This window comes from Diabrotica undecimpunctata, chromosome 5, assembly GCF_040954645.1.
Source record: "Diabrotica undecimpunctata isolate CICGRU chromosome 5, icDiaUnde3, whole genome shotgun sequence".
NCBI classification, from domain to species: Eukaryota; Metazoa; Arthropoda; class Insecta; order Coleoptera; family Chrysomelidae; genus Diabrotica; species Diabrotica undecimpunctata.
This window is the reverse complement of record NC_092807.1, coordinates 27,544,041-27,571,036: the sequence shown is the minus strand read 5'-3', so window position 1 is coordinate 27,571,036 and position 26,996 is coordinate 27,544,041. Positions and strand designations below refer to the sequence as shown.

The window sequence follows — 26,996 nt, the reverse complement described above, 5'->3', positions numbered from 1 at the left end:
TATCTTTGCAGGATTAATTATTTATAACTAAAATTTGAATATGGTAAAAATAGATAAAAATGTTTTTCTAAAAATTTCGGAGGGTATTTTACCTACGATAAAGACGAATTAAAATAAAATTATTAGTAAAAGAAATGTTTGAAAATTTAGTATTAAAAGTTATGTCCAAAACAAGGCGTCAGATACGCCAATTTTATAAGATAACTTTGGTTCGTGGAAAATTAGAATTTGTTTAATAAATCGCTGCTATTTTTACATATAGAAAAGTAATCAAGTTTTCGGAGACACTTTTAGAAATAAAAATAGTATAATAATAATTTGACAATGAAAAATGTAGTTTATTTTTCTGTTGACAGGTCCACTGCTAACTAGTACAAAAGATATTAACTTAACTTTCATGAAAAACGAAAAATTTTTAACTCGATTTTTCTAGAAAACGGTGTATCCTACCGACTTTAAGTGAGAGTACCTTTTAGTACTAGATAGAATACCTGAAAATTTAATAATCTAGTATAACGAATGCTTAAAAGATAAAGACCAAACAGTTATACGTTAAAATAACCGTTGACCTACCCAAAACGGACGCCTATGATCAGTACTAGAAATTCGCAATTAATGGAATCGATTCAACTCTGGATGATAAATAATCGTACCAGTTTTCGTTTTTCTAACTAGAAGCGGTCTAAAGGTATTAAAAAACTAATTACAAGGCGCCATCTTCAAAGAGCTCTAGCTCCCTTGGGAAGCATTTTCGGACTAGGTGAATTGGGTTAAATTGTCTTAGAATTATCTGGGAAATCTCTGGTCTTCGTTTGTCAGGAGAGTTTCTGGACACCGTGTATGCAGTTGTCCCTTGATAATCCGACAGATATGGGGCCAAAGGGGTGTCGGATTACCAAAAGTGTCTGGATTAGCGAAAGTAATTGTACATTTAGAATTGTTTTGCTGGCAGTAGCCTACAATATTCTTAAATTTTATGAGTAAAATGCTACCCAGATTAATATGCAAATGAAACAGTCATTTCGGCTAACTAAAACATTTTTATTAAAAGAATTATGGAAGCTAATAAATTTAGTTTACATACAGTGTGTAAATAATAACTTATAAATATTATACGTACTAATAATTAAATGCGACAACTAATGCAGATTAATAATGGACGTATGTAAATACATGCGTACTGTGCTTACGCTTTAAAGAAATCTTTGATTGTCTTTTGCTTTTTCTTGTTTAGACAGTCTGTCATTGCTTGTTCTTATATCTCCTTTAACATCAAAAAAAAAATTTTTAAATTCATATGCTCTCTCCTCGAACCAATGCATCAAAGTGTTTTCAGCCAAAATAGCATCATCACAGTTGACAATGAAAGATTTTTTATCCTGTGGTTTCTGGGTTACGTGTTTATCAGATTCTGTCATTTCTTTAATTATTACTTCATCTCTTAAGCCAGCATTGATATTGTCATCTAAAATCCACTCTTGTAAAGCTTCTGTTGTTAACTTCTATTAGAAGGAGTGGGTTGTTGGGAGAAATATTTTTTCACACTTTAATCAGTGTAGTAAGCTTGACTTGCTGCCAGGCAAACGCATCATTAATAATCGCACCTTTGATGTTAAAATTTTTGAAAATTAAAGTGATGTCAACATTAGGTTGACTTACAATTTCCACAAGAAGTTGTTTCTTGTGTACCTTGTGAGTTTTAATAACGTTTTGATTTATGTGCTGAATTAATGCAGTAGTATTTTTCGGTAAGTACATTGCCTTGATATATCCATCGGCCGTTTAGATTTTTAATTCGTCCTTATCAGGATGTTCTGGAGCATTGTCTGACGAAAGGAGGGCTTTTACTGGCAGTTTCTTTTTTCTTAGCTCATCTTTAACTTGTGGGACAAAGCTGTTCTTGTGCCAATCTAGAAAAACTTCTTTTGTCACCCAGGCACGGCCTTGCCACATGTTTGTAATCGGAAGCTTCTTAATTTTAACACTTTTGAAGGCATGAGGTTTTTTGGACTTACCCACGATAAGCAATTTCAATTTGTGCAATCCTGATGCATTCGTGCATACCATGAGAGTGAGACGGTCTTTCTAAAGTTTTCTACCAAAAAAAACTTTTTTTTCGTCTGAAGTGACAAAGTCTTTATGGAAATTGCCGCCAGTTTATACCAGTTTAATTAGCGTTATAAAGTTTTTCAGGAATTAGGTGTAATTCCATGATCTTTTTGCTCAAAATTTGAATACATTCAGGTATCTCAGACTCATGGTTCAGGTTGCAGACTCCACTTATCTGCAACAATCGTATTCTGTACCGTTTTCTAACCAACCATGACTAGCACGAAAATTAGTTTTTCTTTGTTAATTCCTGATAAAAAAGTGTGCTTTATTTTCTAAAGTTTCACCTGAAATAGGAGCTTGTCTGCTTCGTTGTTGCTTAAACCAGATTTGCACAGCGTCTTTAACATCAAGAAATTCACTCATTTTAAGGGTTTTTCTGTCCTTAGAATCATTCTCTACAAATTTAATAAATTTTTCAAATTTGTTTGTGTTTTTCATAATGTCGTATACTTTAGCTCGTCCAATATCATAAAATCTAGATATCGCAGTCGGAGTTTCACCACACTCGCATATTTTAATAATATCCCACTTATCTTTTGGAGTCAGCGTTTAGTGCGGAGTTTCACCACACTCGCATATTTTAATAATATTCCATTTATCTTTTAGAGTCAGCGTTTAGTGCTTTCGTTTTGAACTTGAGCTCGTCTTTGAACTGAACTTTTTAAAGGAATTAAATAAAAGTTTGCCAATACATACAACTGTATCTAAAAACCCTATCGAACTGAACTGCTCACGGAAAACACGAAATCAAGCATCCGGTAAGAATGAGATTCATGTCGCGACAGGTTTCAGTCCAAGCAGACACGGCGGCGACCATGACGGTCGCCGGACGTCAAGGAAAACGTCGGAGTATAATTATTTATATATCTTACAGATACTGACATTAAGGTTTCACTTAATAGACAAAGATCACAATAGTATTTCCACTATTCTCCCCTATACATTGTGCATGAACGCCCATCATAGCGTTACATCGAATAATACAACTATTAGTTTGTGTATTAAAGCTTTTAAATGTAGACCAATACTTGTAGAAAAATTGTATTGGCCATTATTCATCAATTTAAAATGTTTGGGTGTAAAAATGGCAGATGTAAAAACGCCTGCTTATCAGATCAACCTCGGAAAAACGAGAAATTATAGAAACCCAGGTCTGTTTATTTCAAGAAGCAACACCGTGTTCAAATAAACAAATTGTCGATGAAGTTGACTTGGACGAAAAAAAAAGAGTGAGAATGTTTTTGAAAAGAAACAACTCCCATTATTACAAAGTGCAGACCACTAGATAAATTTTTCCTGATGATCATTTTAAACGGATTGAATTCTGTAAAATTATTATAAATATAATAAAAATAATAATTTTTTGGAACTTAATGCACTCGTTGTACGTTATTGGCCTCAGAAAAATAAGCATTTAAGTGTTTCTGTGCGTACGCAGTATCCACAAAGATTGAATGTTTGGATTGAAATTTTGGGAGATCATATTATTGATAACACTTCAACATCTTTAAATCAACTTAAACGAAATTTGGTTTCAACAAGACGGATGTGTTTCATCGCACATAACGCACAGGTCGTTAAAGACTATTTAGCTTTAATTTTTCCTTAACGTATGATTAGTACACAAGGTACAATAAGATGGTCCACTCACTTACTCGACTTAGCTCCATTGAATTTGTACATTCATGAATTCGAGCGTGCCACCAATAATCTAGGCGGGATCTGTTTTGGATTGGACATTTTCCATAGGAAGCTATTTTTTTGCTGGAATCCCTTCAGGATGTGCCCAATATCGATAATCACGATATGCGCCAGTCGCAAACCCTGTGCTAAATTTTTTATTAAACAAAATCTGAAAAGAATTGAAAATTTCTCATTTTTTGCTCCTATTTTCGTTTATAATTCGGAAAATATTGATCCTAGAGAAAAAACTATAAGAAGTTAAAAGTTTCGTTATTCCATTTTACACAACATTTCGTTAGCTAGAAATTGAAAATTTAATGTTTATTGTTGAAAAAATAGCAATAATTGGAAAAAAAAGTACAAAAAAATGAAGTTAATCCTTTAAATGTTTTCTGGTTTCCGTCTTTTGCATTGGGTATGTAAATCCCCATAGAAATAATGGGCAAGACGATCGTATGAAATTATATTTAAAAATAAGTAAAATCAGTAAACAAATTATATACATATAATTACAACAACTCCTTTATATCTGCAATTTAAAATACGCGTGACAAGTGCGTTAAGAATTTTTACATACATACATTTTACATACAAATACAAATTTTATTGACCATTGATTTCGCGCACGTAACTGACTTGAAAAATCGACGGTCGCTTCAAGCGTTGTTTGTCATAGAACGGTATATTCTACACAAAAAGTGCTAATAAACATTTTTGTTTAAAATTATCTCAGCTACATTTTTTATTCAAAACATTTTTTTCTACAGCGTACATATTCTTGATAAATCGATTTTTTTGTGTTTTTACCACACTACGAGGGACGTTTTAGGAGGAAGCCCGGGAGTAAAAATGGTAAATTTTTTTGCATCTTTTTATGGTCCCAAAATTAATATTCTTGGCAAACTTCAGCTTATTCGCATGATTTTTAGAGGTCAACTCTCTGACGACTTGACTAAAATACCAATGTAGTTTCATACAATTAAACTGTGTGGATATTTCCAGTAATTAGCCATAAGTTACTTAAAAAAAACATGTTAAACGATGTTTTACATGGTACAAATAAATAATGCAACAGAAGGTCACCACTTGGGACGAGACTAACCTTATCGCTTGCGCTAACATTATATCTCTAACGCTTACGCTAACAAGTAATTATAGTTGTTAATTGATGTGGTTAATTGTAATATGGAAACTAAATACAGTATTGAGGCTAAAACAGTGGATATATAAATTGAATTCTCGAACAAGATGAATACTAATTATTAATATTAATATTATTATTATATTACAAATAAGGGCAGAGGAGCGAGCTCCTATTATGCCCAAAAATCAAAAATAAAAAACATCCTTATAAAACTAATACCAATTATAAAGTTAAGTAAACATAAACAATTTAGTATATCATACAAAAGTTGAATGGTGAGACAATAAATAAATAAATAAATAATGCTATCCAAGAAAAAAAATCCTATAAATAAAATAAACCACTATCAAGTTTATTTTTAAAGATGTTAACACTAGTTGCCGATATGGTGTCCTGATCCAAATTGTTCCAGATATTAAAGATTCTATTTGGCAAGAAGTTCACCCTGGACCTTGCAGTAGTTTGTTCCCTTTTCAATTTGTATCGATGGCCTCTTAATCTTTCGTCTTGATTCAAAGTGAATATGGTGCTTAGGTTCCCAAAGTTATGTTTTAAAATACGGAAGGACATAATTAGATCACCTCGAAGATGTCGCTGCTCGAATGTCGTAAGATGAGCCATGGATAATCTATCTTCATAGTTAGGTCTTACACGACCGTATGCCAGTCTTGTAGCTTTACACAAAACGAGTATAAATATTACATCACATAGATATTATGTTAAATCTGTGTCACTATCACTGTCGTCTTTTAAATTGATGATAATATTTTGTATATTATATGTAGGAAAATATGAATTCTCAGCTTTCATGATATGTGAGACTGCATTTTTCCAACTATTCGCATCATTTTGAGTACTTCCTTTTCAATTAAATGCAGGACATATGCATTTAAATATGGCGAAGTATTATTTCTTCGAACTCTTAACTTAAGTTGATGCCACATATGTTTGATTGGGTTAAATACACAGTAATATGGTGGAAGTCTTAAAATCGTATGACCCATATTTTCGGCATAATTATCACAAAAGTATTCTTTTTTCAATGCGAAACTTTTTAAAATGTCCAATAAATCCTTCTTAGTATTATCTATGTGAAAAAAATATCTTTGTCATACAAGTAATTCTGTATTATTATTTTCGTATCGCTTGAACTGGGAATTTTATTTAATTGCCTGCTATGATATGTTACATTGTCCATAACCACAACACTATTAGGGGGTATGTTGAGTATTAACTTATTTTTGAACCAGTCTTCAAATATATCTGAAGTTGTGTTATCATGGTAATCGAGACATGAATCACTGATGTTTTTAGCTGATAGAGATAAGGCATTTTGAACCCATCCATCGACTGATCCAGCATGGAATATTGTTATTCTTTTTCCTCTATTAGAAGGCGCTTTTGATGAACAAGATTGACTATTATCTACCCAACCTTTAGATGACGTATCGTGAGTATCAAACCACATTTTATCTAAATAAATAGTAGGTCGATTCTCTCGACGATACTGTTTAATTTTGTTTAAATACTCCATTCGCCATATCCGTAAACGATTGGATTCCATAAGTACCTGTCTTTTATCTATTTTTTTGTATTTAAACCCTATACGTTGCAAGCACTTTCAAACAGTTATTCTACCACACTTAATTTCAGTGTTGTCGACATGAAGCCTGTCAACTAATATATCTAGTGTGGGTACAATTTGTTCTTTATACAAGGCATACATTTTGCGACGAATAAGATCTTCATCTGCACGATCGAGCTTCCGATAAATATTATTATCCCTTCTTATTAATCTTGGTATAATAGGATTACTTACAAATTTTCTGACTGTGGATAATGGCTTTTTAGCCAAAGTTGCCGTTTCATGTAAGGCTTCGTTACTGTCCATGTTTTTTTCGACAAGAGTTTGAAAAACATTAGCAATAATTTGTTTTGCATCAGTAAATAAATGTATTCATTGGCGATGTTCAGGTTCTAATACTTGAATGAGATCACCTCCTTGTCGATTTGCTTCCGGTTCATTAACTGGCGAAATTGCCCTATTATCCTCTGGACTCCAGGGACGCCACATTGTTTCATACAATAAAGGTAAATTTGACTACGTGGACCGGCAAGTGTACACACTCTAAAAAAATAAACACTTATAACAATACTCAACTAATTTTTTGCACAAACCGAACACTTAAACGACTTTCCAACCAATTCCGTCTAAAGCAGACTTTTAAGTGTTAGTTTGTCATCGTACAACTCTCTTTAAATTAAAAAACAATTAAAGATAAATAACAGGTAGAAAGTTGTACAAATTTCAAGTAATTTGTAAATAGGTCAATTAAGTTAAACGTTTACCCATTATAACTGTATATACGGGTTTGTCAGTTCTAATGTGCTGTTTGGGATATTACCCGTTTTCCCAAAACTTAATAATTTTCACCGCCGGTCCAGTCAATTTGACTAAATTGAGATCTTCATAATTTTGGGCGCTTTTATTTCGTTGAGACTTAAAATAATGATTAATAAAAGAATACAATACTTATGGGAAATTTGTATGTTTATAAAAAGAGTTTTTTGACATTACGCTTGAATGGTAATATTTGATCTGATTATATGTACTAACCTACAGTTGACTTGGCTATATGCCGGTCTTGTCAGCTTGGATAGTTGTGATAATTATACAACAATAAAGTATTTACAAGGGATTATTCAGTTTTACAGCTGTTATTAAAATAACTTTTATAATGAAACACTAAATTTCTGGATACAGTATACATAATCACTCATTTTATTATTTTAGCTTTAGCAGATTACTTACTTATTAAGAAATTTCAAATTTTAGGGTCATGATACCACCGCAACAGCCATAAGCTTTGCTTTGTATTGTTTAGCAATGAACCCCAGAGTACAGGTAATTATTTATTTACAGTATTTGGAAGATGATATTTATGAGACTGAGCCACATTTTTAAAATTCTTTCTAATGAAATGTTAAATATCGTCGGCTTACTACCAAAACCAACTAACTCCACTTTTTAAAGTTTTGAGAACTCTACGTTACGTTTTAAACTTTAATTTAAAACGAAAAGTAGTCTGAATTTAAAAATGAGTTAAAGACTGAAATATATTAAAGTAAATAACATTATAAACGAAACACTTTGTTAAAAAATTATTAAAATGAAGTGAAAGTTAAAAAAAGTACAAAAAACATTTTTTTGCGGCACTTGTCGGGTTTTGTCTGTACAAAGTTAGTCATCTTCCAGGTCACTTTAAACATCACTGTCCTCAATATTAGGCTGAGGTATACTGTCGTCGACGGCGTTCGAGGTCTGGAACGACTTATAATATTGATGAAATTAACAGGACGACCTTTACCAAAAATATTTATTTCTTTGTAGTCAGAACTATGATCGTATAGTTTCTTTCGCGAAAAATGGTTGAGTGCTTAATGGTTGAGTCTCTTAATAAACTACCGAAGTACACAGGGTCGCACTTCAGAAAGTTTGTTATTTAAAATATTTCATTGGTAGCTGTGTAATACACGATTATAAAAATTTATTAAATTATTTCATATGGTATTTTCAGGTTGTTCAAGTGAATATACTTGATAATTGAACAATTTTTAACACGAAGAAAGTAGTTTTTTTGTTCTACGTGAATAATTGTAGTATATGGTACTACAATTATTCACAAAATACAAATTCAAAAAGGTACTTTCCTTCACACTTTTTACAGGACTGTCATCAAAAAACTGGCGTGTTTAAAAGTTTTTGCTCTTCATAATCGGATATCGTTAAAAATGTAGAGTAATAATAGTTCTATTTACAGTATATACATACAAACGAATATATAATGTACAAAAAATAGATGAATTAAAAAAAAATATAGAAAAATATATACAAGTTAATATTTACAAAAAAAAATACCCAAAATAACCAAAATATATTTATAAATTCCTAAATAGCTAATTCTGTTTCGCTGTTGCTATCCTCTTCAAGATTAATAATAATTGGTTTAAATATGTGATTCAAAGTAACATATGAATTTTCTACGTTCATTACATGGCGTACTGAATTTTTCCAACTTTCTGGGGAGATATCATCAACACATTTCTTTATTAATTCGACTACACTACCACTTAAAGTCGGAGAAACATTTTGTGACCTAACATTTGACTTTAGTTGGTGCCACATATGCTCTATGGGATTAAATAAACAATCGTAGGGCGGAAGCGGTAACACTGTATGTCTTATGTCCTCGGCCAATGCGTCACAAACATATACTTTTTTAATAGAAAATGATTTTAACACTTCTAACAGTTTATTTTTTAAATAACTTTCTTCAAAATATATATCGTTTTCTAACAGGTAGTTTTGAATTTCAATTTTCGTATTATTTGCACTTGGAGACTTATGTAATTGACGACTGTGGTAACTTGCATTGTACATTACTATCACACTATTTTGAGGAAGGTTAGGTATAAAATAATTCTTAAACCATTGCTCAAAAAACTCTGCCGTTGTATCCTCATGGTAGTTCACGCAGGAGTCGTTAATGTTCTCTGCAGAAAGCCATAAGGCATTTGGGACCCACCCATTTTCTGATCCTGCATGTAAAATTCTTATTTTTTTCCCTTTGTTTGATGGAGCTTTTGTTTGACACCTGTTGGAAGAATCGGACCATCCTTTGGATGGTGTTTCATGAGTGTCAAACCGTGTCTTGTCCAGATAAATTATTGGTCGATCTTCTGTACGGTACTTTCTTATGGAAGTTATATATTCAGTACGCCACTTTTGTAAACGATGGGACTCCATAAGCACTTGCCTTTCGTCTTTCGACTTTCAACTTTCGTCAATTGTACGATATCTGAAGCCCATTTTAGACAAAATCCTCCAAAGACTAATGCGTCTTATTAAGTCCTTATCACTTTCGTCAATACATTTGGTAGAACCGGCATCCTTACGCATCCTTCTTGACTTAATGAGATTTGATGTAATTCTTTTCACTGTGGTTAGGGGTATTTTCGTTAAATGAGATATTTCACTGGCTGCAGTATTAGCAGTAAGTCCTCTTGTAAGTAAAGAACTATATATTGTTTTTACGATTTCTCTAGCGTCAGCAGATAAATGCTTTTTCTTTGCTGGAACACTGGAAGAAGCACCATCAATGTTTTTCCACGGACGCCACATAATGCTGTTTTATAGGTATAAATAGGTATAACACTGGTAACACTTGTAACACAACTAAATGAAACAAAATGTATATTTTAAAATTTCTCATCGGTTTTATATACTTTTACAAATTATACAAAATAGAGAGAACCTGTTTAATTATTCCAGGAAATACTTAACGATCAACAAATTTATTGTGGTCATTAAAAGATCAACTATTGATAGTGAAACTCACTGTTAAAATGTTTACAACTTTATGAAATAAAATGTATTCTAATCGTTTTTATAATTTTATACGATTTTTTAATCGTTTTTATATTACCAGGAATTTATTATACAAACAAGATAACGACACTCCACAGTAGCTTTAATCTTACCTGAATACTTACCTGCTCAACTAATGTTGACTTAGCTGGGGTACTTGCGGTCGGGTTATATTGCAATCCTTAAGCACTCAACCATTTTTCGTAAAATAAACTATACTAAATACATGAACAAGGCAGTAATATTCTGATTGTGGTTCTATCTGCAGCAAGTGTCAGAGAAAAGAAAAAGTAATATCTGTGGGAAAGAAATTTATCGATATTCCTTAATAGAAACGTGTCAATTTTCAGGCTTCCTCTACTCTCTTTATGGGCCTTTTGTTTATCTTCCATTTTGGCCCTGTAACAATCGTTCTTTCGCATAATGTGACTTTCATATCTCCTATCGGAGGTTGGCTATCATCACAGCTATCCGTACCATATTGGTGGATGCTCTAGAAAGATCTACTGAGCTGCAACTATACCACTCTCTTAGGTTTCTCAGCCAGGAAATTCTTCGTCTTCTTATGGATCTTTTACCCTTGATTTTACCTTGCAATATGAGCCTTAATATCTCATATTTTGTACCTCTGGTAATGTGTCCTAAATATTCTAGCTTTCTTGTTTTGATGTGCTTTATGACCTCGCAATCCTTTTGTAGCCTTCTTAACACTTCTGCATTTGTAACTCGTTGGGTCCATGGTATTTTCAAAATCCTTCTATAGCACCACATCTCAAATGATTCCAACTTCTTTATCTTATCCACTTTTAGTGTCCAGCTTTCCATTCCATACAACAAAGTCGAGAACACGGAGCATCTTAAGGCTCTTATCCTCAGATCCAGAGGAAGGTCTCGATTGACAAACATTTTTTTCATTTTTATAAATGCTTGTCTTGCAATTTCAATGCGTGTCCTTATTTCTCTACCTTGGTCATTGTTTTCATTTACCCAGGTTCCCAGATATTTGTAGTTATTCACTCTTTCTACTTGTTTTCCCTCGATATCTAGCCTTCCTACTGTATGTTGCTTAGAAATAATCATGAACTTGGTTTTCTTAACGTTCATTTGTAGTCCATATTTGATACTGACTTGATAAAACCTATTTGACCACCTATTGACCACCAGCGGTGTCGTCTGCGAATCTTATGCTGTTTAAGATTTTTCCGTTTATTGATATACCCTGTTGTTCCTCTGATATTGCTTCCTTAAAAATAGCAGAATAGACAGAAACTATAATGATATAATAATAGAGTACGCACGTCGTATGAAAAGGGGAGGTTCAAAGAAGTAATTGGTCGTACGGACTTGAGTCGCAGTCACGTTTGCCTTTATAAAACAGTGCAATTAACATATTAATTGCTATGGTATATGTTGATTTGTTGAGAAAAAGTTTTCAAATTGAATGCTAGTTATTATCAAAAAGTTATTGAGTCTTAATTGAAAACAGTGGAAAAATAATAGTGTTCCTTAGACATTTTTGATTAAGGTAAAGTTAAAAGTTAACTGCATATAATATATCTTAAGAAAGCTTTTCTTTTGTATAATAACAATATTGTTTGATCTAGGAACGAGCATTTATTGAACAGAAAGAAATGTTTTGCACAGATTTAAAAACGGCTAAACCGACTATAAATCAGCTTCAAGAAATGAAATATTTAGAAATGGTAATAAAAGAGTCTCTACGATTGTATCCTTCTGTACCATTTTTAGGCAGAGCAATATGTGATGACGAGGAATTTATATGGGGTATGATATTTTAAAATAATCAATAAAAAATTAAACATAAACGTAGTTGCTTGTAAAAAAATTTAAATACTTTTTAGGGTCAAAATATATTGCATTTATATTACAGGTCCACATAATTTTTCGTATTTTGAATTTGATAGGTGTCCTTAGCTAATACAAGTACGTTAATTCTAAATGTGAACTTGGTTTGAGCATACCACGATAAGATTTTTCACAAAATTAAAAAACCTTGAGAGATATTTTGTAGTAGAGCAAAGTAGTACCTTATTGATATTTCGTAAATTGCATTAAAATTATTTTTATATGATACTTGATTCATCGATAAAAAATATTTTACTAGAATATTATGTTTATTTTATTTCAATGGCAACACTGCTGACGCCGTCACCTTGACTGCGTCAGCAATTGGTTACGAAATAGGTAGTTAGCATCAGTTCTTTGTAGCATCGAGTTGTGTTTTATTTTCTTAGTGTTTAGTACGTTATAGTGTCATAAGAAAAGTGTAAACTCAGTCCTTATATATTTTGTTACATGTGTGGTGATTTAACTATGGTAAAATATAAGAGACACATAAGAGAGAATTGATTAAGAAGCTTATCACGTTTACAACAGTGTAAAGCTTGGCGACCAGGATACACCTTGAGCTCTACACAATGTGTGCTTTTTACCTTTACCTTGTTTCTTAGCGTTAGGCATTTTTTTGATATGGAGGAAACCAAAAAACCATGAACACGACTGTTGTTTTTGCTCATGTGTTTTTAAGAGTTTAAATTCGAAAAATAAACAAAATTCAGTATTGTAATTTATCGCTTGCTAAAGAACCTGTACCTCATGGTCTAGGAATTGTCATTCGTCCAGCTTTTCTTTCTGTTCACATCATTAAACAACAATCATCAGATAAAAGTTTAAACGGAAATGCCGATGAAGATAAATTCAATCCTGATATAGACTAACCTCAACAGTTTATCCAAACTTAACTAAATGACTTAGTGACAGACTTGTGTTAATCGAAGGATGCTGCACAAACCTTAGGATCTCAGGAGTTTGCAGGATATTTTTCTTTAAAATGTTTACTGGTATAGTGAAATAATATTCCTGAAATAGTCATGAAACTAACTGGGGTCTAATAATTAATTCCACACCCTGGCGATTATTTATTGATTCTTTTAAGAGAAGTCTTAATGGTTTTGTTGCACAAAGGTAAAACTTATGCCTTGATGCTTATTGCTCACTTCGTGCAACTTATGAGAATATTGAGCTGTTGCTAAATGAAATAAAGTAAAGTGAATATTGTTGGAGACTCTGTGAAGTCCCCAAAATAATATCCGTGCTTTTAGGTCAACAGTTTGGATTCACAAAGTATCCAAATTTTTTGTGAAAGTGGCGCAGTCAAACACAAAATTTATATTACGTTAGGAAAAGAATGGCCAAAGCTTTAAATAAACCAGATGATTGCTTTAAATAGCTGTGCGACAAATATCTTATACTTTCTGAATTTTTTGTAGGCACTTAGATTCGAACCTTAAAATCAGACAGATTATTCCAGAATACAATGACCCAGGATGAATATGAAACATGGATTTATTTTGCAGAAGTCATAGATAGTATTTTTCTTGGAAACAAACTACAAAGAAATTGTAGTCAATATGGTCGAGAATTATAAAAAACTGGGATACAATATGAGCGTCAAACTTCATTGTCTTGATTTACACGTTGACTGTTTTCCCGAAAATCTCGAATCTTCCAACGAGTAACAGAAAGAGAGGTTGCATCAAGGCATAAAGTATGTCGATGAATAGACGTTACCAAGGAAGATGAAATATTAGAAGGCAAAATCATAAAAATCGACAAAAAGAAAACTACAAAACACAGTTTTCACGAATAAATAGAACGATTTTATTTAAAACAATTACCGATGGTCTAACGTAGATTATACCGCATTTAGTTTTTATTAACAACTAAATTTTTGAGTGTAATTTTCTGTTAAATATAGTTTTAATAAAAATATTATCTTAGTATTTTTGTCAGTTTCTATAAAAATTTCAAGCACAATTTTCCTGAAATCTTGATATTTAGAAAATAAACTAAGTAGGGGAGGCTGGTGTCGGTTGTAACAAATGTCAAAAATTGATTTTTTTGACTAAGTTGAGCTTTGTTAAATTTTTAATTTATTCTAACCTATACTAGGGATTCTATTACACAGTATCTTTGGCTCAAAAGCTGCTTAAGTATTACAGACATGAATTTATGACCCTTTACCTCATGCATTACAATTGACACCTTATTGGTGTCAATAGAAACATAATAAATAATAAAACTTTATTCATCCTTGCAGATTATTTACATAATATAGGACATGTCAAAGTAAAAGGAAACGTTAAAGACTACCTATACAATATAAACATACACATAAATATAGAAACAACATACAACATATCTAAGGCATAAATTCCGAGACACTACAAAAACATGACTCGATGAGATAAGTCTTCAATTTATTCTTAAATGCCCTATCATCATCTGCTTCACTTTTTAATTTGGGTGGGAGCTAATTAAAAAACCTTACGCCGCTATAATCAGGGTTTTTTTTTAAACATAGAAGTGTAATGTTTAGGAGTCCTAAATAAATCTTTTTTTCTGGTACGATAATTGTGTACATCTGAATTTGATTTCAATCTATTGATATTAGCTTTTGTATACAGAATACTTCTGTACATAAAAATTGAGGGAACAGTAAGTATTTGATATTTTCTAAAATGCTCTCTACACGTATGTCTATATGGTAAATTAAAAATCAAGCGAATTATGCGCTATTGGGCTATAAAAACTTTCGAGACATTTGTTGCACTGCCCCATAGAACGATATTATATGACAAATGTGAATAGATGATAGCGTAATAAACATTAAGTATCTGTTCCGTTGTAAATAAGTATTTGAGTTGCAAAAAAACATAGTATCCAGAATTAATTTTCGAACATACATGATTAATATGTACCTCCCAGCTCATATTACTATTTAGATGTAGTCCTAAATACTTTGTAGTGTCAGATAAAGTGATAAAGTAAACAGAGCTGGTGTTGTATGTAACAGATATTAACTTATAGTATAGAGTAAAAATAAATTAAATAGGAAGTAGTAAAAAATATATTTCATATTATAATGACAGAAAATAATAGATATGTGTAAGCGTTAGAAATAAAAACAATAACAAATTCTGGTAACATATTTTTACAGAAAAAAACTGTCAGATTCACAATTGAACCAAATGTAGAATTGACTTTTGTTTGTACAGTTTAAATATGCCCAGTGCTTACATTCTCGACATTGTAACCAATCTTCGGAGCTTGATTAATATGGACCACCGCATACCAAGCAAAAAACTTTCTCATCGAAAGACTCAGAAGGATCTTTTTCGGTTACTTTCAGGGGTGCTCTTCCCTTTTTGATATTTTTCTTCAATGGCAAAGCTGGCAAAGATTTTTTCTTTGGATTGTGTTCAAGCTGAACTTTACGCTCGACGGTGTCCCTTTTCTTCGAATTTTCTTCTTAAATCAGTCTTTCGTCTCATTCTTCCTCCTTTTTTGGGTTTGGTTAGGTCTGCTTTCGGCAATGTGTGATGGAGTAGTGTGTATTTTTGGGGACAAGGTAGTGGATAGACCCGGTTGACTTTCCAAGTGACTGTTGTGTTGAACTGTAGGTGATTCTGGTTGATTATTTTCTATGTTTTCTTAAAGGTTACCTTCTTACCTTCTTACCTTCTTAAAGGTCTATCAGTTACAGTTGATGCATTAAAATCACTATCGTTGAAAATCTCTCGATTGAAAGGCCAAATACCAGTGCAGGAGAAACCAGCAAGAATATTGACAGGCGTAGTGGCCAAAGGAAGTGATATTCTTACAATCGAAGGCAAATCGTATATAGTCATTCTTTTTCCAGGATTATTTTTAATCCACTGATCACCAGCATTATTAAAATATTTCTTAAACGGACCACATACCCTACGATCTAAAGGTTAAAGCCTATGTGAAGTGTGCGGCGGAAACGAAACTAGAGTACTGAAATTAGCTCTGCAAAATTCTATCAGAGATATCGAAATATGAGACGAGTGGTTGTCTAGCCATACAAGCACTTTATTAGCTTCACTTGACTTTACGTGTTTAACAAAATGTTTCATAAAAACCAAAAATTCATTATCTTGCAGCAATCCAGACTTATTTCCAGTTCCTATACACCCAACTGGTCCATCTCTAATAAAGTGGTCTTGAAAACGTAATTGTGGGAAGACGAACATTGGGGGTACGGTATTTCCCACTGCATTAATGGCTACAGATAGTGTTACTACAGTTCCTGGGATGATATGGATCCTACTTGCTTAGTTCTTTTTCTAGCTATAACTTCGGATGGCTTCTGAACGGTCGAAACACCCGTCTCGTCAATATTATATAATATTGTAAGGCTCAAAATTATATCTGTCTAAAACAGTTGACAATTTATTTAAAAGTTGTTTACATTTTCTCTATTAAAATTCATGGCTCGTGAAAGGCTAGTAGCTTGAGGTGTCCGAAGACTTAAATTTGGATATCGTCGCATAAAAGCAATAAGCCAGTCTTCACTTGCATGTTCAGTCGTGTTTCATTTTTCTGGGGAGGACAGTCTGTTACATATTGCAAATTGAAAAGCTAACTTACATAAATCTTTTGTGGTAAGTCCGAAATACAAATCTACAGTAGTTTCGCAGTATCTAGCAAGCTGTAACTCCATTTCATCATTAAATACTCTGTTGTAAGGATTGTATCCAACCCGAGGTTGTAAGTTTTCACGTAACGATTTAACACTTTTCTAATAGATTGGTTAGTATCTATTACCTTTCTAGCTGCTTCGTCATAAATAGCTTCTGGCGTTAACCCCCTTTCCGTTTTTCTTGGCCTTGGCTTCACCATTTTTCGTCGATCTAGAAAATAAAGAACTCTATTAAAAAAGAATATAATGGGTGTCAATTGTAACATGTTACAAACGACACCGCAGTGTATGTTACAATCGACACCAAGTTAACCTATAAATAAGAAAGATGATTTTTGTATACATTATGCCCTTCGTAGAAAAGGTGAGCTACCGTAAACAAAATTAAAGATGTAAAAAAAAATTAGCCTTACCTTAAAATATTTTCAAGTTGAGTTTTGAATGGCAAAATTAACAATGTGTGACGCAACTAAAATGTACTTTTATGAAGAAATACAAATATGTGTCTGGAACTTGTGCATTAGGTTACGGCTAACTCTGAAACAACAGTCGGTGGTGTGAGGTAGATATCCGTCTATGCATATAAGTGCGTTTTGATTTATTTTAAAAGATGGCGCAAATATCACTATTGTTACAAACGACATCTGTTACGATTAAAACCAGTCTCCCCTACAGATTCGTGATTAGCACATGCTATGTGACACCTATTAAACTTGAAACACTTTTTCATGAAAAAAAGTGTGTTTGTATATTCATTAACAATTTTCTTTTGTCATCTAATTTACAATTTCTTAAAAATTTCAAAAAATTAAATTTTTTGTTACTAAAAAAAAATTAACTAACGTTTAACTTGATTCATTTTTAGAAGGTAATGTCTTTGGAAAAGGTATAGACATTTTGATTTGTATTTATCATATGCACCGAAACCCGAAATATTTCCATGACCCAGATACATTTATTCCTGAACGATTTGAAGAAGTTAATAAATACAATAGTTTTATATTTCTTCCATTCAGTGCTGGATTTCGGAACTGTATAGGTAAAGTAGAATTTTATTTAAAGAAAAGTTACGTATTAGCTATTGTATTTACTATGATAATCTTTTATTGTAATAACTACGATGAATTTTTTCATTCTCTCTGCTTTTATCCGAAACAGGAGTGGGATTTCCAAATTACACTATAAACTTCTATGTTGAGTTAAAACAATATCAATCCTCTTTATTGACATATCATGCATAAGCACTCCCTCAGCTTTTCTTGTCTTCCTCTGTCCTCCCAGGAACTTGGAAATCAGCGATTATTCTTATTGAATGAATACCGGTTCGACTTAGTACATGCATGAACAATCTTAGCCTATGTTTTCTCATTTTGACATAAACTGATGCCTTGAACTTGAAAACTCCACCATAACACTGAATACTAAGTCCATTGAAAGAGTGAGTAAATGTAAATACCTGGGATCGTGGCTGTTTGAAGACTGGGCATCGGACAGGAAAGTAAAATGTCGCATTGAGCAAGCTCGACAAGCTTTCGTAAAATTTAAGAAGGTACTGACTTGTTCAGAGTTCGATCTTCAACTGAGACTAAGGTTTACTAAGTGCTACGTATGGTCAGTGCTGCTATATGGCGTAGAGGGCTGGACACTCAAAACGAGGGATATAAACAGATTAGAAGCTTTAGAAATGTGGCTCTATCGCCGTATCCTAAAAATACCATGGACAGCGAAAATCACAAAATGTCCTTAATAGAATAAACCAAGAACGCCAACTTTTCGAAACCATCAAGAAAATGAAAACGGCGTATCTAGGTCACATAATGCGAAATGAAAAATACCAGTTCCTCTAACTTATAATCGAGGGTAAAATTTAAGGCAAGAGAGGAATGGGACTCAAGAAAATGTCCTGGCTCCGAAACATAAGGCAATGGACAGGGATTAACGACATACAATCTCTGATACATATTGCAAGAAATAGAGAATTAATGGAAAATGTGATCGCTAACATCCATTAGTGGATTTGCATCTGAAGAAGAAGAAGAAGAAGAAGATGCCAGCCTTAAAGTTCCGTACATCGTAGCTGCTCTTATGGATGTTTTGTACAAGTTTTCCTCCAGTTTCATTTAAATCTTTATGTCAAAAATAGATCACTCGCTTTCTTCCATATTATTTATCTTACTTCTCTATCCCTAGCGTTTTTTTTACTTTTAGTCCCTTTATTACATGTACTTTCCTCCTTTTGTAGTGCCTTTGCCTTCCTGTTCCTCGCTTTCTTTCTTCTTCGCCTTGTAAAATTAGTTACAGCAATCTATATCTTTCGTTGTTCCTTATGATGTGGGAGGAATTCCAATTTGGCTGTTTTTATTGTGTTCAACAGTTTTTTTTTCATTTTGTCTTTTTATTAAAACGACCTGATAGTTTCTTTATATTCTGCGTAGTAATATGGCTAAACAATATATCGATTTGTTAATTTGGTATTTGAACTTTTTGGTATTTTGCATTTAATTTTTAGGTCAGAAATTTGCAATGTTGGAAATGAAAAGTATTATTTCAAAGGTTTTGAGGAATTTTGAATTACTTCCAACAGATCCACCACACGAAGTCAAAGTAGTTCCAAACATTGTAATTGCATCTACGAATGGAATTCACTTAACATTAAGAAATAGGCCTGATGATTAATAAAAATTTAAAAAAGGTTTATCGTTGTTTATATTTATTTTATTATTTTTCAAACAGATGCGTAAAGAAACCAAATCAACCACTGAAAAAAAAGACTAAATCAGGCAAAGTGGAACTGAATCCTTTTGTCATTTGAAACAAAAACCCTGTACGAATGGAACATAATTTGTTATTAACAATTTATTACGAAATTTTAAAAATTTAAATAAAACTGTTTTAATTTTAATTTTTATAAAGTCCACCACGTTCAGCCAAGCAGTAGTTAATCTATTATATAATTGCCTTCGAGTGTTCTACAATATTTCGCTTTCAATAACTGCTTGAATTATGTGATTTCTACTACTACTACTTGTCGGTTTATAACGTTCTCCGCCGTTTTCCGACTTCCAATCGCCACTTAGACCGGTTGTTCCATAGATCTTCTTCTATGTCCCTCTCTCTCAGTTCTTTATTTATTCCTTCGCTCCAACTTTTTCTCGGTCTACCTCGTTTTCTCTTTCCTTCTGGTTGCCACTTTAGTATTTCTTTTGGCATTCGTTGTTCGTCCATTCTTTGTATGTGTCCGAACCAGATAAGTTGTTTTGTTGTTAGGTCATCTGTGATTGTTCGTTTGATTCCCATTATTTCTCTAATGTGTTCGTTGGTAATCCTTTCTCTTCTAGATTTTCCTGCGGCTCTTTTCCAAAAATCCATTTCTGTCGCTTTCAGCGTTGACAGTGTTCTTTCTTTCAGTGGCCATACCTCACAGCTGTATAAAGTGATACTTTTTACTATAGTCTCATATATAATCTTTTTATTTTCTTTGCTGATGGATTGGTCCCATAAAATGGTGTTTAACATTGTGATGGCTTTTCTCCCTGACGTATTTCTCTCTCTTATAGCTTTGTCTAATGTTCCATCTTGTGAAATAGTGATACCTAGGTATTTGTAGTCACAGCAGTGCTTTATCGTAGTGTTATCGTCTAATATGAGATCTTTTTCTTCTGCTCCAATGCAAAGGTATTCGGTTTTCTTTTTATTTACTTCTAGACCCCATATATCATACTCTTCAATTAATTTTCGTGCCATATAGTTTAAATCGTCATAATCTTGAGCCATTATTACTTGATCGTCTGCAAAGTTAAGCGTATATACCATAGTATTGGTGAGCGGTATCCCCATTGTCCTGCATTTTTGTTTCCATCTTTTTAAAGCACTTTCGAGGTATATTTTAAATAAAGTGGGAGACAAACAACATCCTTGCTTTAATCTTTTTGATGTTATAAATCCTGTTGTTATTTGTGTCCCTGCTTTTATCTTTGTTATTGGTTGGTTGTATAGCACTTTGACGGCTTTTATTAATTCTATATTAATATTCGTGCTTTCCATTGATTGCCACAGCTTCTTCAGTGGAACGCTGTCGTAGGCTTTCCGTAGAACAACATATGAATCTCTTGATTCCTTGCCATCTTTTTTTCTATTACCTGGGTTAAGGAGAAAATGTGGTCAATAGTGGATCGACCCGTACGAAATCCTGCTTGTTCTTCTGCTTCATAATCTAAGTATTCTCTCTCGATTCGGTTCTTTAACACCTTTCCATATATTCGACTCATAGATCCGGTTACAGCTATTCCTCGGTAATTTTCACAATTATTTTTATCACCCTTTTTATGTATAGTGCTGAGGTATGATATCTTCCATTCCCTAGGGATTTCGCTTGTGTTTATGCATTCTTGAAAAAGTTGTCGAAGACATTCGTACAATTTGTTCTTTCCGTACTTAAACAATTCTCCGAGTATATCTCCTGGTCCGGGTGCTTTGTTCCTCTTCAGCTGTTTACACACATTTTTAATTTCCTCTGTTGTTAATCTTATTGGCGAGCCGACTATTGAAATTTTATCTTGGTTTTGATTTCTATGTTCTTGAAATTCGACTCTATTCTCTACCAAGAGTCCTTTGAAATACTCTTCCCAGTCTTCAGGTTTTATGCTCTGTATTACTTCTTTATTCTTTTCTTTTGTCAATTTTTTTATCAGTTTCCAGATTTCTGTGCCTCTGGTTCTTCCTAGATAAGTATTTATTCGTTGGCAGTTTCTTTCCCAAGACTCGTTCTTCTTCTTAGAGATTTTCCTTCGTACTTCTGCTTGATTTTCCTTATATTTTATTTTGTCTTGTAGTGATTTAGAACTTAAATATTGTTGGTATAGTTGTCTTTTACATTTTATTTCGTCCTCTATTTCGTTATCCCACCAGTATGGTTTGTTTACCTTGGGTTTTATGTAGTATCCCATTGCTTCAAATGCTGCTTCGTGTAAACAGTTTTTTTTATGTTTATATAGCTGGTCGATATTCTTGGGGGCGGGAATTTGTAGCTTCTTATCCAATCTATTTTTAAATAAGTCTTGGGTACTTTCTTCATCTAGGCTTCTGATGTTGTATCTTCGTTCTTGTATCTTTTCTGTTGTGTTTATGTCTATGCGTGTTTCTCTCTGTTGTCTTCGGATTGGGAAGTGTATTTTTGAACGTAATAAATAGTGATCGCTACCGCATGTTGCGCTTCTCTGAACTCTTACATCTTGTACTCTTAGTCGGGTTTTTTGTTTTGTTACAATAAAATCGATTATTGATTTTACGTTTCGTGTTTCCTGAGTCCATGTATAGCTGTGTATCAGTTTATGTGAAAAGTATCCATTTAAGATTCTGAGTTGATTCTGGTTGCATAAATCTATGAATCTTTCACCATTGTTGTTCGTGGTGTCTTCTCCGTATTTTCCTACTATTTCATCTGCATCTTATCTTCCTACTCTACTGTTAATATCCCCCATTAAAATTATTTCCCGCGATTGACTTATTTTCGATATTTCTTCGTGAAGCTGTTCAAAACATGCGTATTTTACGTTGGCTAGTGCGTCGTTATTTATTGCGTATACGCCCATAATTGTTAGTTTATATCCGTGAAGACACATATTTACTTTAATCAATCTTTCACTTATGGCTTCCCAGGTTGTTATGAACTTTCTTAGTCTTCTGTGAATCATTAAAGAAATTCCCTGTTGAGCTCTACATTCTTTTGGTACTCCACTATAGAAATGGTCATATTTTCCTAGATTTTCAGAGCCGGTTTCCTTCTTTTTTGTTTCAGTAATGACTGCTATGTCTATTTTTAGTTCTATTAATTCATGTAAGACTTCATTGAGTTTTTTGGATATACCTTGAACGTTCCATGTACCAAAAAATCGTGTCCTTTTTCGAAGCTTATGTCGTCTTTGTTGTGCCGTCCTATTCCGAGGCGTGTGATTGGGTTTTTTAATATTTTTATGTTTTTTACAAGTACTGGGGAGTTAGCCCAATACCTTAACCCCCAACCTGGAGGACCAGAGGTTTGGGTTCAGAGTCTCCCTCTCCTAGACGAATTGCGGGATCTACCGCTAACGGGTTTCGTCCACCCTTTTTAATTTTATACGAACCCTAAAATCGGGGGTCGCCACTTCCGCCATACACACCGTACGGAAGATGTTCTTCTCCGCCGTGGATACCGTTGTGGTCTTCATCCGTGACCCTGGACAAGGGACCCTAATCAGATACTAGTTTCCCGGGCCAGGAAACTCTTGGAATCTGCGGAGGGCAGGGATTGATTCATTTTCCCTGGTAGGACTGTCCAAAGGAGTTCCTACCCGCTACCCCTATTATGTTTTATTATTATTATGTGATTTCTCAGGAGATTTATTTATTTACGAAGACACAAAGTGCCTACAATGAAAAAAGAACCAATTACGTTGTCACCTAAAATACCAGCCAAGACGTTGACTTTTTCACGGTATTGTGTTTTGTAAGTAACACTTATGTACCTTTTTTTTTTAAAGTACCCTACGGTAACAGATGGATTGTACAACATCTGTAAACAAGCTTTTTTTATGAAATCTTCGTCACGATTAGTGCGTTCCAGCATGTCCTCAAAAAACACCATCCGTAGCTCATAATCAGCAGGGGAAATTTTTCAGGGAGTTTTTTTGCAATTTGTCGAAATGGTTCTTGTTCCGAGGCTGTATCGTCAGTTCTGTGAGCCAGTATGTATTCTTTACCCAGGTAGGTGGCTAACCTTACCTTAGGGACCCTCACTTTTATCCGGGCTTGGGACCGGCAGTGTTATCCAATGAGCTACTCAATCCACCCATCAGACAACTCAGGCGGAACAGATAGTTTTCCCAATGAACTCTTAAAATATGGAGGCCCTGAACTTGCAAGTAAACTGTCACAACTATTTAACAAAATCTTAAACGACACGGAAACACCAGAGGAATGGCATAAGGGCATCACAATTTCCATATTTAAAAAAGGACAAAAAACTTGCCCACAAAACTACAGAGGAATAACCCTATTAAATAAAACGATGAAACTTTTCACGAGTATTCTTAAGAACAAATTGGAAAGGCAAATCACTAATTCTGAAGAACAACAAGGTTTTACAAGAGGGCGGTCTATAACAGATGCAGTATTCATAATAAAACAAATAAAAGAAAAAGCTATAGAGTTCAGCGTATATTTGCTTCATTGATCTGACGAAGGCGTTTGACGGGATTCGCCTGGGAGACATTCTAAATATATTAATAGAAAATAAAACACCGACCAACAAAACAAAGATAGTCCATAACTTAAATAACAAAAATGTAACCAAAGTTAGAGCAGGAGATCAATTCACTAAAAAAATATTCTAACACCGGGAGAAATTAGACAAGGCGACAGTTTAAGCCCCTTCTTGTTTAACCTACTCATGGACAAAATTATAAACAAAGTAACATCTCTCAATCTCGGATACAGAATGGGCAACAAAAGAATTGGTATGGTGTGTTACGCAGATGATGCAGCAATTATTGCCGAATCAGACGATGATCTTTAGAGACAGGTCTTTCAGTACTTTCAAATAAGCCGCCAACTAAATATGACCATTTCTACCAACAAAACTAAATGTATGACAATAGCAAAATATTCGCTCAGATGTAAGTTAGTGGTTGAGAAAAACCCCATAGAACAGGTGATGCAATTCAAATATCTGGGCATAGATATATTAAGCAGACACGACCCAGTTAAGGACCTAAGGAGTCAGATCAACAAAGCGTCCACATTGTCGGAATGTCTGCGGTAGATAGTCTGGTCAAACCTGTATATGTGCACAGATAGTAAAATTAGAATCTGCATACGACCGATCATGGCATAGAAGTGCGCAAAGATACCAACAAAACGAAACAGATGCTAAGGGTTGCCTAAATGAAAACCCTAAGAACAATAGTGGCTAAAACAAGAAGAGACAGGGTGAGAAATACAAACGTCAGAGAGCAGTGCAAAATTCAAGATATTGTAAGAAGGGGGAAGGCAGCGTAAAATGATGTGGTACAGTCATGTAAGACGAATGCATGAGAATAGACTCCCAAAAATTGTTCAAGACCTCCCGGAAGACCACCTTAAAGATGAAGGGATAGTTGGCAATCTACCTCCCAAGAAATTAACCAGAGGCAGCTTAAGAATTAAACAGATCGAAAGATCTCCAAGAAGTAGAAGAAAAAGAAGGTTCTTGTTAATTTTTAAAATATTTCGTACAGTTCTAGCACTGATACCAGTTTATCTTTCCCTAATAAATTAATTCCTCTGAAATTTCCTGGGTCCGATTTGACTCCTTTTTTAAAGAAATGTATTAGGATGCTTGATCTCCATTCTTGAGGAATTTTGATTTGTTCTTTTATTTTTTGGATTAGTTTTAGTAGGTTGTTAGGTCAGATCTGGTCCTGACCCATTTTTACGGCATGATCTGGCACCTGAAAACGTTAGATATTCTTGGAATAAATAAAGAAAAAAAGAGAAATTAATAAGACAATGAATTGATAATAAAAAAAATCATTAATAAAAAAAATTAAGGCCTGGACACCCACACGAACAATCTAAACATTCCTTTAATTATTTATTAAAAACCGACGAATTCTCCACCTAATTGATTTAGTTTGCTTTATTATTTTCTTAATCAGACTTAACACAGATTTTACCTGAACTTTTTCCAGTTCTTTAGAGAGGATTATTTTGTGTCGCTCTCACTGCACAAAGAAAATAACCTTTTACGTTACGTGTTTGACTCGATATTTTGCCAGTCAATTTTATTCTCGTTATACTCTCTTTTACTTTATCTATACAAGGTCTGGACACGATGATTATTTCATAAAGGTTAAATTAAACCGACAAAGCTTTAGTAGAGCAGCCGTTATAAATATCGTTTATTTTTGGGATAGTTTTATTTTATGTTGAAACTTTTGTCGGGAGACGTAACCTTCGTGTCTATTTACTTTGCAGCCTACTATTTTTGAATTTTTTTTTTTTTTTAAGAAAATGTGTTTAAAAAAAGTACATATGTACTGATTTGCATTTATAATATACACCGGAACCCTAATTACTTTCCAGATCCAGAAAAATTTATTCCTGAATGATTTGGGGAAGGCAATAATATAATTTTACATATCGCACCCTCAAGACAAGACTGCAGTAAGTCAGAATAAGTGAGTTTCGAGATAAAGACGATTTTGTTTATTTTCGTGCTAATATCGGTGAAATAAGACACAAGTTTTATGACAAATTAACATTTAATTATGATTTTGCATGCTTTTCAGTCTATATTATATTAACCAAAAATAGAAATTTAAATAAAATAATATTAATGCTAAAAAATTAGGAATTAGAAAGTTACAACACTTTTGCATGGAGAAAATTGTAAAAAGTGTAGACACATTTTCTGTTAGTTGTCCTCTTCTCGTATATCATCTTGGGTCAAAATATTTTTATAAAAACGATGGTGGGTTTCTGGTATCATACCCGAATGGCATAAGTATACCAAATCTTTCTTTTTGGCCATTTGAATTTTTGGCTGTTCTTTGTAGGCAGGTTTAAGTAGCACTTCTCGTACATTATGTGTAGTCCGTGATGATTTTTTATATTAAAAGAATTCCATAGTTTGTCATAGTTGTACTTAAAGAAAATTGTGTGCGGACTATCTTTTCTACATTGCAGAATTTTTATATCGGTCCACTTCACATTATTTTTATTTTAATCAATTTTATAGTTGTTTCCCAACAGAATGGAAACATGTTTAAAATCAATGAAGTCCTTTGTTTCCACTTCCCGGACTATATAGGATGAACCACTTTTTTTGCTACATTTCACTACAGTTCTATCAGTTTCTATCTCTGCACATGTTTCTGATAGCCACAATTCCTTCGCTTTGTAATGACAATGTCATAACAAGGTAGAAAAATTATTTGTAAAACTTTCAATATTATTATTTAAATTCAAAACAAAAGGACCATAATAAAAATATGCAAATCAGGCTACCTTGAGTACAGTGATTAACAAAAGGATTGAAATTCACTACCTTAGTAAAAGTTGGGAATTACGGGGGGCAATATGATAAA

The 26,996-nt window shown here is 33.3% G+C and overlaps 1 protein-coding gene across 6 annotated transcripts in view; it reads left to right on the top strand.

The window, feature by feature from the left end:
* The window catches only part of LOC140441211 (cytochrome P450 4d2-like), a 48,073-nt gene extending 28,485 nt beyond the window's left edge, over positions 1-19,588 (top strand). For all 6 annotated transcript variants that reach the window (XM_072531791.1, XM_072531794.1, XM_072531792.1 and 3 more), the window contains 4 exons: positions 7,776-7,844; positions 11,972-12,152; positions 17,759-17,932; positions 19,403-19,588. In XM_072531791.1, the coding sequence (XP_072387892.1) occupies positions 7,776-7,844; positions 11,972-12,152; positions 17,759-17,932; positions 19,403-19,569 (591 nt within the window). In that variant the 3' untranslated portion in view covers positions 19,570-19,588. The remainder of the gene's footprint in view (positions 1-7,775; positions 7,845-11,971; positions 12,153-17,758; positions 17,933-19,402) is intronic.
* The last annotated feature ends 7,408 nt before the right edge of the window (positions 19,589-26,996 follow it).